This window comes from Mangifera indica, chromosome 19 (assembly GCF_011075055.1).
Source record: "Mangifera indica cultivar Alphonso chromosome 19, CATAS_Mindica_2.1, whole genome shotgun sequence".
Taxonomy (NCBI): domain Eukaryota; kingdom Viridiplantae; phylum Streptophyta; class Magnoliopsida; order Sapindales; family Anacardiaceae; genus Mangifera; species Mangifera indica.
The window spans coordinates 11,360,913-11,375,115 of NC_058155.1; the positions used below are offsets into that span (position 1 = coordinate 11,360,913).

At 31.9% G+C, this 14,203-nt stretch overlaps 2 protein-coding genes across 5 annotated transcripts; both read right to left on the reverse strand.

The window, feature by feature from the left end:
- Positions 1–1,040: 1,040 nt before the first annotated feature.
- LOC123203274 lies at positions 1,041–8,034 on the reverse strand. 2 transcript variants are annotated; one of them, XM_044619582.1, is made up of 18 exons: positions 7,682–8,034; positions 7,369–7,556; positions 6,967–7,071; positions 6,794–6,865; positions 6,270–6,417; positions 5,783–5,865; positions 5,134–5,189; positions 4,595–4,731; positions 4,344–4,434; positions 4,177–4,242; positions 3,816–4,038; positions 3,198–3,299; positions 2,868–2,953; positions 2,650–2,772; positions 1,937–2,006; positions 1,773–1,864; positions 1,473–1,577; positions 1,041–1,391 (listed from the first exon to the last, which is right to left on the reverse strand). In XM_044619582.1, the coding sequence occupies exons 1-18, from the start codon at positions 8,017–8,019 to the stop codon at positions 1,275–1,277; spliced, it is 2,202 nt and encodes a 733-aa protein (XP_044475517.1). In that variant the 5' UTR covers positions 8,020–8,034; the 3' UTR covers positions 1,041–1,274. The 2 variants fall into 2 exon arrangements, with proteins under 2 accessions (XP_044475517.1, XP_044475519.1); XM_044619584.1 differs by lacking the exons at positions 6,794–6,865; positions 6,967–7,071.
- An 808-nt stretch (positions 8,035–8,842) lies between these two features.
- On the reverse strand, positions 8,843–10,358 carry LOC123203592 (phosphoglycerate mutase-like protein 4). 3 transcript variants are annotated; one of them, XM_044620028.1, is made up of 7 exons: positions 10,200–10,358; positions 10,029–10,110; positions 9,860–9,910; positions 9,675–9,785; positions 9,456–9,587; positions 9,310–9,385; positions 8,843–9,214 (listed from the first exon to the last, which is right to left on the reverse strand). In XM_044620028.1, the coding sequence occupies exons 1-7, from the start codon at positions 10,265–10,267 to the stop codon at positions 8,994–8,996; spliced, it is 741 nt and encodes a 246-aa protein (XP_044475963.1). In that variant the 5' UTR covers positions 10,268–10,358; the 3' UTR covers positions 8,843–8,993. The 3 variants fall into 3 exon arrangements, with proteins under 3 accessions (XP_044475963.1, XP_044475961.1, XP_044475960.1); XM_044620026.1 differs by having other exon boundaries at positions 8,843–9,229; XM_044620025.1 differs by having other exon boundaries at positions 8,843–9,229; positions 9,456–9,608.
- Between the last annotated feature and the right edge of the window lie 3,845 nt (positions 10,359–14,203).

The following is a 14,203-nucleotide window of genomic DNA, read 5'->3' on the forward strand; positions in this document are numbered from 1 at the left end:
ATCATTATATATATATTTTTCTTTTTTTATTTTTATTTTTTTTCATTTTTTTTTTCATTTTTTAAAAAGATGAAGAGAAGAATTATCATTTTTGAAAATATTAGGTTGTTAATAAATTTTTATAAAGTTTTAAAAATTCAATAAGTTTGAGATTTTTTAAAAATTTTAATATATCTATTAATAATTAAAAAAAATGACAGTAATATCTTTAAAAAATAATCTAAATGTACTATTTTAAAATTGGTATACTTTTAAAAAACTAATTAATAAAATTTTAAATTGATAAAAATATATTAATAATTTTATATTAAATAAAATTATACAAACTTATTTTAAATATATAAATTATTAAATAATTTTAAATTAAAAATAAAATAAATCATATAATAATACATCATATATTTTAAAAAAAGGATACACATAACATTATTTTCTGATATTTATATTAAGTGGTAATATTAGTTTTGTAAATTCAATATAACAAAATAATCATTTACAAAAAAACCGAATAAATTCACTGGCAAAAGTTAACATCAAATGTTTTAATTTGAATTTTTAGAACGTAGAAAGTGAAAACTTATGGTTTCTCGAAATCTTTAGATGGGAAAAACGTTTGGCTATGAAATTCTTACCCAAAAAAATTACGCGCACGTGTATTTCCTGAGCTACCCTGGAGGGAAGAAGAAAATCAGGCACCAGTCACCTACCCTCCATCTGAAATCAAAGATATCCCAGTCAGTCAGTAACATATCATGATCAAATAACGAAGCCAAATCCTCAGGACAGAGAAAAAAAAAAACAGAAAATAAAACAAGAAAAGGATTACAGTGACATGCTTTGGGCTTTTCAACGACGTACCTGCTCATACTTCTGTAAATGATTACCAAGTCATATAATTTACGCCATAACATCTGCCACAAATTGTTGACTCTACTGGATGAAGTCTTCTATATTCTATTATAATTGCATTTCATGCTCTGCCATTGCTTTGCAACAAGGATTTTAGAAAATAAAACTACTAGAATGTCAACTTCTAGAAGTGGGAGGGCATTCATCATCATCTAAAACATTAAACAATAGGCAGCGGTCAACAGTAACATAAAGAGTTTGAGTGGGAAGGAAAAGAGGACTATGGCAACTTCAAAAGCATGTGTTGTAGTTGGCAATTAGCCCCATACACGGTTAAAGTAAAACAGAGTGAAGGATTATTCATTACATGATGTACAAGTAAATGCTTGGCTAAAATAAATTCATTGCAACCAGATTCCATTATTCTAGCTGTCAAAGTTGTCGATTTTGATTGGAGAAATATCATCTGCAACATTGAAGTGTCCAACCAACCGTGCAAAAAACACCATTTGTTGTTCCAGTGTGAACTTAATGTTCTCAGCCTGTGTAAAATATTAGATCAGCTGTAATGTTTCCCAGACAAGCAAAGTTTGTGATTGGAAATTCTGAAAAGAAGCATAAACCTTGCGGAAACCATGTTGTTCTCCTTCGTACTCCACGAGAGCAACAGGCAAACCCTTTTCCTTCAGTGCCCGGTAGATTGCTCGGGCTTGATCAGGGGGTACAACCTGCAAAATAATGAAAATGTTTCATTTTTCCACAATTAGGAATAACTTTTCCCAAATTCAAACTGAATTTGTAAAACATCAGAATTTTCTTTTTCAACTAAATCAAACTTAAAGCAAGATCTTGTCTAAATATAAAATTTTCAGGTCAATTGCATATACAATAAATCTTGTCTAAGGAGGCAAATCAAAATTTACCTTGTCTTCCAATCCCTGGAATAAAATTATGGGGCAAGAAAATTTATCAACAAAATTGATCGGTGACCTTTCAAAGAAATCCTTTTCACTACCTGAAACGAGATATTTAACTCATAGAATAAAGAGTAAACTGATACATTAAGTGTTTTTCATTTTTTATTTACCAACAAGATTGTCCATGTAACGAGATTCAAATTTGTGAGTTTCTGCTTTCAACATGCTTAAGTCAGCAACCTGCCATATTGCAATATACATAAAAACATGTTAATTTTCTACTTACAGGAGAGCATTGCCCTTCATGACACCATAAGTAGTATGTGAACAACATTAGAGGTATATAAACTTCAAGGGGAAACACTAGTTTAAAAAGTCAAAGATTTGCACATATCACCAAAAAAAAAAAAAACAACCTAGAAATCCCAAACAGATTCTGAATGCCACTGCCAAAATTTTTAGCCAATATGTGCCACCATGCATCTGAACATCAAACTTCACATACTCAAAACATGAAAAGCAGGAAGACATGTACTGTTCAACTAAAAATTTCTATTAGAACATAAATTATGCTTAACCCCTCAATATATCTAAATAAACTGAAAACCATGGTAATATTCAAATCAGGACAACATATGAAAATTCAAAAAAAATGCTGCTGGCCTGAGAGGCTCAAATAAAGTAGTAATAAGGGAATCCAACCCTAAACCCTAAAACAGAAAGAAAATAGAGTCCAATCAATGGGTCAATAGTACATGTTATTTTAGCAGAAAATTTACACACAGAATAGAAGCAGAAGACATCAGGGAAAGAATTGTTATTTAGACACCACAACACAACAAATTCATGTAATGCTTCCAAATGTAAAAATGCCAGCACTCACACCGTACAAGGAAGCTCCAGCCTTAAATGTGTCTCTAAAAGCTAGAGCAGCCAAGGTTGTGTAGCCACCAGCAGAACCGCCAGTTATACAAAGTCGTTCTCCATCTGCCTTACCACTGTCCACCTAGATGATGAAATGAACAGTATCATAATTTAAAGGTCATAGCAACTCATCCTCTAAAAAAACTTGGATAGAAACGACAGAATGAATATGATTACCAAAAATGTAGCACAACTGCAACAGTCATTAACATCAACAATTCCCCAGCGTCCCAAAAGCCTTTCCCGAAATTCCCGACCATAGCCTTCAAAATTAATTTCAGGTCCACCAACTTTGAGGAATGATGTAATTATATATAGACAGAAATGAACTTGTTCAAGATGTCAAATATATGCAGAAAAGAACACCCTGAAAAACTCTGAAGGATCTTGCACAATCTTGGCTTAGAGACTAAGGCATTTTCAAAAACAATTGCTAAATTATGAGTTTCCATATGGATTTCAAAGGAAAGAAAAAATAAAATATAACAGATGAGGGTGCAGACAAACCAGTGCTTCCACCATAATTTACATCCGCAAATGCCCAACCTCTACTAGTCCAATACTGGATATTCAAATTTAAAATCCCACGTGTTTCACTTGTAGGCCCCCCTGCCACAATTCATACACCATATGATTCATTACAAATTCAACATATAAAAGGAATCTCTTAATTCATTGAAAATAATGCAAATTGAGCCAATAAAAAAGGGGAAACAGACAGAAAACTCCTCACGTGAATTATGAACCCTGACTGAACAAGTTCAGTAATTGTTGTAGTCCACTGAAGCCAGGCAACTAAGTGTTTCAATTCTCTCAATAACTCCCAAGTGAAATTATAATTCCATAATTCATATTTATCAAAATTTTCTTGCAATCTAAATGCCAGAATAATTTCCTATAGCCCAAGCTTTTGGTTGCTATTTCAGTTAATGCATCAAATTATCCACACTCCCAATATATGCTTGCTTTTGTTGTACAAACTTCAAATGAAAGCAACTTAAGATGGCCACATGCATAAAAGGCACAATCACAAGAAAAATAACCACAATATACTGCTACCATTTTTTTCTTTAAAAAAAAAAGAACATTAATTGACTGAAATTTTTAGGTTTTTGAAAAGCAAACCATGACTCTTCAATAGTAATGGAGGATTTTCTCCTTGAATAGCCTGGTAATTGGGATTAGATGGTGGATAATAGTATGCATATGCCTTTTGACCAGAAATTTCTGTTGGGAATTCAATTAACTCTGGCAAGCTGAAGTAGGGCTTGTACTTCAAACTATTTGGGGATGAAGACCAGAGAATCTCGAAATCAATAGCTTTCAATTTATGGCCATCTAAAGTCACCTGCAAAAGACCACAAATAAAAGCACAGATAAGTGTTGCTAGTATCACAGCTTAGACTTTTATAACATTATTATTTGCCAGTATTGTAGTAAAAAAAATGTTACTCAGAAAACATGGAGAAAAAAGAAACAGATAAACCTTAGCCACTGATGATGGTTGAACAGCAGATCCTCCCTCAATGTAAAGGCAATGATTCCCTGGAGTCTGCATAAGTAATGATGCAACATTTTATTAAATTATCATTATGGTTTGTACTTGAAAATTTTCTGATGCCAAATTATGGAAAGTAAGGTCTTTGAAGATACAATGTTGTCTATATCAGTGAAAGGAATATCAAGCAGCGATATTGAGCCCTCAGCATCATCCAAAACTCCAAGATATGACCTTCCATTTTGCCTGAATTAAAACATAAAAATTTAATGACATGAAAATGTATAAATGGGCCCACCACATCTTACAAGTGAAATATGTGTGAGTTCATGCATAAGCCTCAGCATGCATTTACACAAAGGAAAAAAAAATTAAGAACCTAAGAGCAATAACTCCCCAGGGTTACCTATAGTTGCAAGCGATCAAGTTCTTTTGTCCTTTACTTTCAATAATTTCATAAGAATTCGTACCAAAAACCCATAATGGTCTTGAAAACTCAGCCTCCAAGGAATAAAGTGAGAGAACCTCATTGTTTGATTCAATCTGTTGCAGGGAGACAAAAAAGAATCATCGGATAGGTACTGCATAATGATATCTGACCTAACAACCAAGCAAAAGCTATGATAGTGCTAAGAATCAGAAGGCTTATAAGTGACAGTTGAATGAAACAACAAGAGAGCTACAGAATAGTTGAAGCCAGATTACACGCTAACTCAGAGAATATAGCTTCCTGAACATTTATCAAGTCCAGAGCTGAATGAAGAAAGAGTTGCATAACAAAACATTTTAGTAAATAAATGCAACTTCACAAATATTCATGGATGAATCACAATGTCAAACAAATGAATCATTTGGTTAAGTACATACAGCCAACTGATATATTACAGTGCTTCATGTGTTGAAAAGGATACAACCACAAACTCTCAAAAAAAAATTGGAGCTCACCCATTTATAAAGATTCCAGTATCCATTATTTCTATCAGTAACAAAAAAGAGTTCCCCTGCATAAAACCAAACATAAACATTGATACATGCAACAAATTGAAAGAACAGAATTTTGATACTTGTAATTAGATAATATACTGATATGCCTTTATTAGGTGCTCATAGAAATTGTTTATACATGCAAAAAATTACTCATTTGTAGACAATAAAGCCAAAAAAATAAAAAATAAAAACCTTTAAAAAGAGAGAAAGAAAGGAAAATTTGGCATCTGACCATATCCAAATAACTAGGTTCAAGGATTTCCCTTATCTCATGGATTTGACAAGTTCAGAAGTGGAAAAAAGTTACTTCCAGACCCTAAAAACTTTAGTCAAGAAACTTGTGAGACATGATATCTCAAGTGGCAGTGAAAGTTCTCCTGGAATACAGGTTCAGGGCATTCCCAACTAGAATAGGATATAGTTTATTAGAATTAACAAAGACTTGGGCATTGATATCAAGGTCATCTATTAAAATGCATTCTTGAAGTACGTGACAATCTTGTCCTCATTAGGTAATCTTCACAATTTATTTTTAAGTACTATACTATAGATACAGCAGTGTTGCTTTAGCATTATAAACTATATCTATAGACCAGAAACAAAGTACCCTTAGAAGACCACTTGGGTTCAGTTGGAGACTCCACGATAGTAGGATCACAACCGGCAACACATACGCGCTTGTAGACATCTCTGCATAACAGAATCAAAGGAATTAATCCAATCCAATTTATCATCAATAAATAAGATTATTTTGAAGACTCAGAAAAGATAAGTGGGCGCTTGGAAAAGAGCTTGTAATTCAGATGTCATAAGATTCCAGAGTGCCTAATGAGCATAGACACAAATAAATGTATGAGATTTATGCCATATAATCAGCAATTCTTATGGAGGCCCATATAATCAGCAAATAATGCTCAACGGTTGCAGGTTTCAGATAAGTTCTATGAATCCTTATTCCCATCCCGAACAATAGTAGGCATATGCTATTGGTTTTTCTGACACATTTAGACAATAGGAAAAAAAGCTCAGTATCTAATACAAGGTTAGTTCTTGGATAAGTAGAGCTATGAAAGCATAAACAGAATTTGGCTTACCCATTGTCAGAAATATAGCCAACCCAGAGTTCAGCTTTATCCCATGGCATGTTAGGGTGATGCCACTCAATCCATGCTATCCGTTCACCTTTTGAGTCCATACGCGGGAAGGCATAGAAGTCACTGCCACTAACTAATATTTTTGGTTCTGAATGCCATAGGATCAAAAACGAAAGTAACCGAGGTGGGGTGAGGACAAGAGAGAGAGAGGAGGCAAAAAAACATGATTCTCCATCAGATGATTAAACACAACAAAAATATAACATAAATGCATATGCGCAAATTTAATTGTAGAAAATTCCTGGAGGAACCTAATCACAGTAAATTGAAAGCAACCCATATGCCTTGAAATGTCCTCTTTTACTCCTAAAGTAATAGTTTCGTGATCCTGACCAACAAATTGATGGAAGTAGAGGCACCCCACAGGTGCAACTTTTAAGATGCTCTTTAATCACAATGAAAGTGCAATAACTTTAAGCTTATAATCCTATCTTTAAATTATAATGATGTTTAAGAAATTTCACCTTGGATATTCTGATCATTGAGGCCTATGCTTGCAATTGCTGTGGTTGGGTTTAAATTATCTTCACGATGATCTATAAAGATGGGAAATATATGTTAATGGATGGTTTTGGTATAGCCCAGGAAAAATTTAGATAAATTAGCCTTGGGTATGAACGACATCTGGATAATCTACCCTCTATAATGGTAACAAAACGGTTAAGGCGTGAATCAAAAACTCCATCTGCATAACGTACTACTGGTGCACCATAATCCGGGGTAATTGGCACAGGAGAGGAATCTGCTTGCATGCAATAAATAAATCAGCTAAAAGTGAATATTTCCCCTGTAACGTTCCAATTTGTTATAAGACTATGACACTAGAACAATGGTTACAACATTCCAAGTTCGGTTATCTTTCCAAAAATTTCCCAGCCAGAAGAAAATACACACACAGTGAATTAAAAAAAAAAAATTTAAAGGAGATTGTCAATTAGTATTTGCACGTCAATCAATTCTATATGAAACAAATCAGCACTTTAAACAGTAAATTTGAAAATTTATGATAGTAACCCACTTTTTTCTTACACAACTTTACCTTTAGAAGCTATAGACTGCTTGTACAGCCTTTGATCCTTGTAATTAGAGAAAATGGCAGTGTCACCAAAAATGCTGAAAGCACCACCTCCGTATTCCTGAGCAGTCGTGCGCACCGCAAACTCTTTTGGAGTAATATCAATCGGTTCGCCTCCCTCTTTCTCTGGCTCCCTAACAAGAACCGCTCGCCTGAACGCATTAAAATAACTAAAATGTAACTAACGAGAATCATAAAAATCAAAAGAAAACAGAATTAATTATAGAGAGAACGCAAACAAGGACAAAAATGAATTAATAGTAATAACATAGTGCACCCTGATTCGGTGGGACGAGATTCGAGCCAGATGAGGTGGCCGTGACCATCAACAGCGGTTCCACCAAGTCGCTTGGAGGACCCTGAAACGACGTCGGTTGTGATTGGCGACTTCCAAGAGCCATATGGAGCCGTGATTTTGTCTTGCAAAGGTGATGATACTTCTAGAACCGAAGTTGTTGAAGAAGCCATTATTTTGCAGCTTTGATGTATCTGCGTTATAGCCGATACTGTATATGCGATTCTTCCACTTAATATATACTTCAAGCTAAGACTAGAAGAGCAAGACGACGGACAAGCAGATAAGCGAGTGACAGAAGCTCTGGCTGAGAGGGACATTTTATAATGAATCACTTTTTTTTTTTTTTAAATCATGTATTTGACTACGGGGTCTACAATTCAAGAGCGGCATGCTAATTTAGAACAATCATCACCGTCTGATTTGAGGAAACCAAGAATCCTGAAATTTCATGGTGTCAGGTTTGATGGAAATAGATGCTTTCACCCTCATCAGAAAAAAAATAAATATATTATTTAAATAATACTATAATACCTTTTTAAACCATCTATATTTATATATATTATTATATAATTAAATATAATTTTTTTTAATTTAAAATTATTTAATAATATAATATATTTATATTTATATATCAAAAATAAATATATAATTTTATTAATATTATTGTTTTAATAAGGGGCAATGAACATTTTTACTCTTTGGGTATAAAATTTATTATATTTATCTTATATATTTTAAAAATATATTTATAGTTTTAATGATTTTGTTATGATATTTTAATTTTTTGTATTTTATTTATTTATTTATTTTTAATATAATTATAATTTTTAAATTTATTAAAGAATATATTAAAATTTTAAATTTTAAAATACTCTTAAACTTTTCTGAAAATTCTAAAAAATCTATATAAGTTTAAATAATTATAATATATCTTAAATATATAATTATATGTCATATAAATTTCCATTTATACTTGTTTTTTAAACAAATTTTTAAAGAATTTTGACAGTAAATAATATTTTTAAATTTAAGAGGTGGCAACTGGCCTTTCTTAAACCTTCAGTGGGACCTTGTCATTTGGCCTAATTTTTATTTTGAAACTGCCTCTCGTTCACCGGTCGGCACGGCACTCAATAAATAAATAATAAGTCAGAAAATCAATAAAATAAACCTTCAGTTCTGAAAATTATGCAGGACAGCGGGAGAATCACAGTTGCATTACATCAGTGGAAATGCATGCATATATTAATATGCTCAATTCCATAGCCAGCCATAGCCCGACTCCAACGAACTAACCAGAAGTCTTATCGCCGCCAAAGGCAGTCTCCAGGTAGCCTGTTTTACTAACATGGCTAGTGTCACCCCAAGTGTTTATCATCCACTCCTCTCCAGCTAAGCGGAAAATGTTCAGTGATACATTCTGTATCTTCCCTGGCAAATTTTCCGTCGGAGCAGAACGCTTGTGAAATGCTCTTATGACTCCGCCGTGAGTGACCACCACCACTCTCTCTCCTGTAAAACAAGCAGCTACCAAACTGAAAGACGTCGGAAGCAAAAAGAGATAATCATGAATCTTATAAAAAATTCCAGGCAAGCATTGAGCCTACCTGTATGCTTGTTCCCAATTTTCTGCAATGAAGATGTGCAGCGGCCATAGAGTTGATCAAAACTTTCTCCTCCTCCCTACATTAGGTTATGGTTGATTATCAAAACTAGCAGCTTCAACTAATGAGCAAACTATGTAATGACGTACTGGGATTTCTTGATCTGTCCTTGGAGACAAAGATGCTAAATAAGCATCTGGCTTTAATTCCGCTGCTTCCCGTAAAACCAACCCTTGAAGATCTCCGAGATGTCTTTCCCTCAACTCTGGATCTGTTATGACCTGAAACATATTAAAAAACTTCTAAAGCAAATGTAAGGCAGGAGACAATAAATTAGAACTGTCACAGAAGTTCTGTGAAGAGCAAACCTCGGGGACACCACATGTGCTTGCAATAATATGAGCAGTCTCCGTGGCTCGTTTCAGGTCCGAAGAGTACACAGCTGAGATTGGCATCTCCTTTGAGATTCGATCAGCAACCTTGAAATGAGATAAAAGCGGGCAATTTAGCAAACATAGCAGAAAAAACCAGATAGAAGCAAAATTTAACTTACTGCAGCTGCTTGCTGTCTCCCAATATCATTCAACTCCACATCCAGATGTCCCTGTAAAATAATTATAATGGAAAATATGAAATTCATCTCGACCATAGTATACCCTTTTTCTGGATTTCTCGGATTTTTAACTATCATCGAATTAAGAAGTGATGATAAAGTAAAGTACCTGAATTCTTCCATCAGCATTCCAGGATGTTTCTCCGTGACGCACCGCTAAAATCTCCGCATAATCAGCAATTGCACAGCCACTTTGAAATCAGATTCAAAGCAAGCCACATGAATGAACAAATCACAGTTAGAGCTAAAATCAAAGTGAAAGAAATAGGGATAAAGAAACCTTGAATCAGGGTTGACAGTAGTTGAGTCCGTCATGGAGATGCAAGACTCTGTAGACCTTGATGCCATTGTGGAAGTTGATAAAGAGGCGGGAATAATTTATGTTGCGTGTGATGCGTGAAGCATTACGGTCAAAATTATTCGTGCTGCACTGCCGCCTCTTTACGCGACTTTGTTTGGGCTGAGTATTAGCCCTTATTTTTTGTAATAAAACTATACACACTATTATTTATATATAAAAACTAAGGCATCATCATATAATTAAAAATTAAAAATAAATTAATATTTAATTATACAATAATATATAATATTTTTATATAAAATTATATATATAATAACATTTTTATTTTTTATATAGATTTTTGCTTAAAATATCATTGGAAAGTACACCATTTAAGACATTTCTACAAAGTAAGTATCTTTAAAAACATCATGCATTCCTGAAAAGAGTAATATTATGTATACAGTTTTATTACATAAATAATGACGTATCATCATGTAATTATACAGTTAAGAATTAAATATAAAATAATATTCAATTATATAGTAAAATATCATTATTTGTACATAAAATTATACATAAAAATTGTGTATATAGTTTTATTATGCCGAAAGCACTTAAAAAAAGCTACCCTCTACATATGTAGGTTTATCAAATAAATGTACGACTATCATTGATGTATCAAATCCCAATAAAACTCCAAAATTAATTATATTAGGACGAGAAAATTGTGATCGGTGATCCTCTGGAAAGTCCTTGTGTTGAAACTGTTTGATATATAGAGAAATATCAAATAAATCTTATTGTTTCTAATGGTAGTTTGAATGGCAAAGATAATAATATTTCACATAAGAGAGTATGGGTTCAAAACTTGATATTGACATATTAGGTTTAAACTCAACTTAAACGTGATGGTTGTTATTACCTTTGCCACTCAAGCTACCTTTTATCAAATATAAATTGTCCATTAATATGATTTATCGTCGGCTTTATCACCATTTTAAATTATGATATCATGAATTTTTATTTAGTTTTATTTTGCTCTAGATTAAATAATTTTAAATTAAAAAATATATCATATATATTTATATACATATTAAAAAATTGAATACCCATAATGATAATAATATTATTATTATTATTTTTGTCTTTTCAGTATTTTAATAAAAATTTTAACGGAGAGATATTAACAGTAACACTCACTTCTTATTTCAACCTTCTAAAATGGATATATGAAACTGAAGCTGGACCTTATAATAGGAAAAGCTTCAGCAAGAATAAGCCCAAACCATGTAAGTGATTAGATTTTATCAAAACACAATAGCCCGATACAATATCTGCTTGATGTGGGTTCGGTCTTTCATGGTCGTGGCTTCGTTTGAACTTTCAAGTCAATAGTGCTTCAAACAGCTCAGTGTTTGCTGGCTCTGCCCATGTCTCTGTATATATTTTAACAAATACAGATGGATGAAACAGTGCTTGTTCCTTTCTAAGCAACTCCCTGAGTTGTTGTCTGTTTCAGAAGTAATAATTCTCTTATAAATGTTTGACCCAATTGTCTTGGTCGAATTGAATCGCCCAAAACACATAAAACGTTTGGAGATATTATTATTCTATGCAGATTTCTACACAACTTAAGTATTCTAGGTAGACCTTTACACAATGAGAAATGACAAAGGGAAGAGATAAGGAGAAAATTTCAATCCTGATCTCTATTCTAGTTTCTGTCTCTATCTTTACAAGAAATATTAATTTTCGTTTTCGTTATAGAAATAAAAATGATTTTCTATCTCTTTCCTACGAAGAAAAATCATTTCTTGTCTCTGCAAAAAATTTTTTTTCCCTATGTCTGTAAAGAAAAATCTTCTCTTCATATTCTATAAACACCATATAAATATATTAAATAATAAAATTAAAATCAATCTACTATTTCAAATATCACAAATATAATATATTAATTATTTTAATATGTATAACAAAAACTTAAATAAATTTAAAAAATATAAATAATCTAAAACTATAAAAATATAATAATATTTTAAGTAAATATATTAATATAAATAAATAAAAAATAGGGGCAACACAGAACAGACAATGACGGACCTAGAAATAAAATTTAGAAGGTCAATATTATAATAGTACAAATAAATTTTAAATAAAAATAAATACAAATATTTGTTTTAATAAAAATTCATTAACTAATATATTTATAATTGTCATAAATATGATTTCATTTTTTAAAAGTATTATAAAATGACTTTATTATCAATACTATATAATACATCATTATCTATATAAGTAACTAGGGTTGGACTCGAATAAACTTGATTCGATCTTAAAAGTTGGCTTGGTTCAAATTTATTTAGAAATGAATGATTTTAATATGTACAAATCTTAATCAAAATCAAACTAAAATATATTTTTTTAGTTTGATTTAAAATTTTTGAAACTGTTTTTTTCAATTTGATTTGAAAAAACTCTTAAACTTTATCAAACTTGATCGTGCACACCTAATAAATAACCTCAATATGATTTTATTTTTATAGTGTATTGTAAAAATTATTCTATTGAAATATTTTACAGAGGCATGTTAAAATTTTTAACACTTTCATTTTGAACGGAGAAAGTGAAAATAGAACACTTTTAAAAAAAATGAAAAGAGAATATGTTATATCATACAATTAAAAATTGAAACTAATATAAGAGGTAAATTTTAATTTTATAAACTTGGAACTAATACAATTATAATTAATATTACACCATGGAAATTTTCAACATAATTTTGAATTTATTTAAAAGTTAATAAGAGTGAAGTGATTTATTTGATTTCTCTCATTTTTGTTAATAAAAATAAAATAAGATAATTTTTTTTTAAATTTTTATTATTGAGATTTTCTTTGTTTTTATCCTTATTATTTTCTTTGTTTTTATTAAAAAAACCTCTTTTTAATTTGAATCAGAGAGGATCAAAACTTTTAAAAATCAGACCGAAATTTCTATCTCAATGCACAACTTACGTTAGAATAAAAGGAAATGCAAAGAAAAGACCAACCAATTGTTGACTTTGTAAAGAAGAGGACAAACTACTTGTTCCCACGCGGTTCTTGCATTGGCCTTGGTCTCATCCAAACCAAACCCACCGGCTAATGGGTTGAAAGGGAACAGTCTGGTCCCACCTGATCGAGCGGCTGAAATTAAATTTAGGGAAATTTTAAAAAATAGCCAAAATACCCTCCCATTAAGCAAAAATGCCCAAAATCACTATTTCCAAGCAAAAATACCCAAATTTACTGTTCCTAAACAAAAAATACCAAAATTACCCTTCTCCTCATTTATTTAACTCTCTCACTCACTATGGGGGTTAAATGGAAATTTAGATAAATATGGGGGGTTTTTGGATATTTTATATTGTAAACAAGTATGCTGTTATATGACAAATCTCTTGAAAAACCCACTGTGTTCTAAAAAATTTTTGTTGGCTCCCTAATATTTTAAAAAATCCATTTTACCCCTCTAACCCACGGTCAATGTCTGTTGACCGTGGGAGAAATTGTTTGACCGTGGGAAACATTGTTCCCACGGTCAAACTGCAGCTCCTTTGCAGCCATTTTCAGCCAAAAATTTGGTTGTTTTAGCCTCCAATTTCTACATAAATCAAATCTACACGTTGTATAACACAAAACCCCTCAATCAATTCAATAAAAACAACCAAGAATCAAAACATTTTAAACATTGTTCAAGTCGAAACCCTAAAATTTTAAACCTCAAAATCTCAATCAAATCTTAATCATATGTGAAATAACTTGATTCAAACAAGATTACGGGAGATATACTAACCTTCTTTGTCATTTTCGGTTGCCGAAAAGCAAGAAAATCGGCGAAAATTTGGTTGACCGTGGGATGACCGTGGGAAAGTGGGAAATTTTGAATTTGCACAGTGAACTGACCGTGGGAAGTAAGGAAATTTACTATGTTTATATATGGGGCAGTTTCATCATTTCACA

Excerpts from the sequence above, each read along its gene's own strand:
- LOC123203274 (XM_044619582.1), bottom strand. The coding sequence starts at position 8,019 with ATGTCCCTCTCAGCCAGAGCTTCTGTCACTCGCTTATCTGCTTGTCCG. Across the intron at positions 6,418-6,793 it reads CAATGATCAGAATATCCAAG|AACCAAAAATATTAGTTAGT; the intron begins GTGAAATTTCTT and ends TATGGCATTCAG. Across the intron at positions 5,190-5,782 it reads ACCCAAGTGGTCTTCTAAGG|GGGAACTCTTTTTTGTTACT; the intron begins GTACTTTGTTTC and ends GGTTTTATGCAG.
- LOC123203592 (XM_044620025.1), bottom strand. The coding sequence starts at position 10,267 with ATGGCATCAAGGTCTACAGAGTCTTGCATCTCCATGACGGACTCAACT. Across the intron at positions 10,111-10,199 it reads ACTGTCAACCCTGATTCAAG|TGGCTGTGCAATTGCTGATT; the intron begins GTTTCTTTATCC and ends CTGATTTCAAAG. Across the intron at positions 9,911-10,028 it reads ATGCTGATGGAAGAATTCAG|GGACATCTGGATGTGGAGTT; the intron begins GTACTTTACTTT and ends ATTATTTTACAG.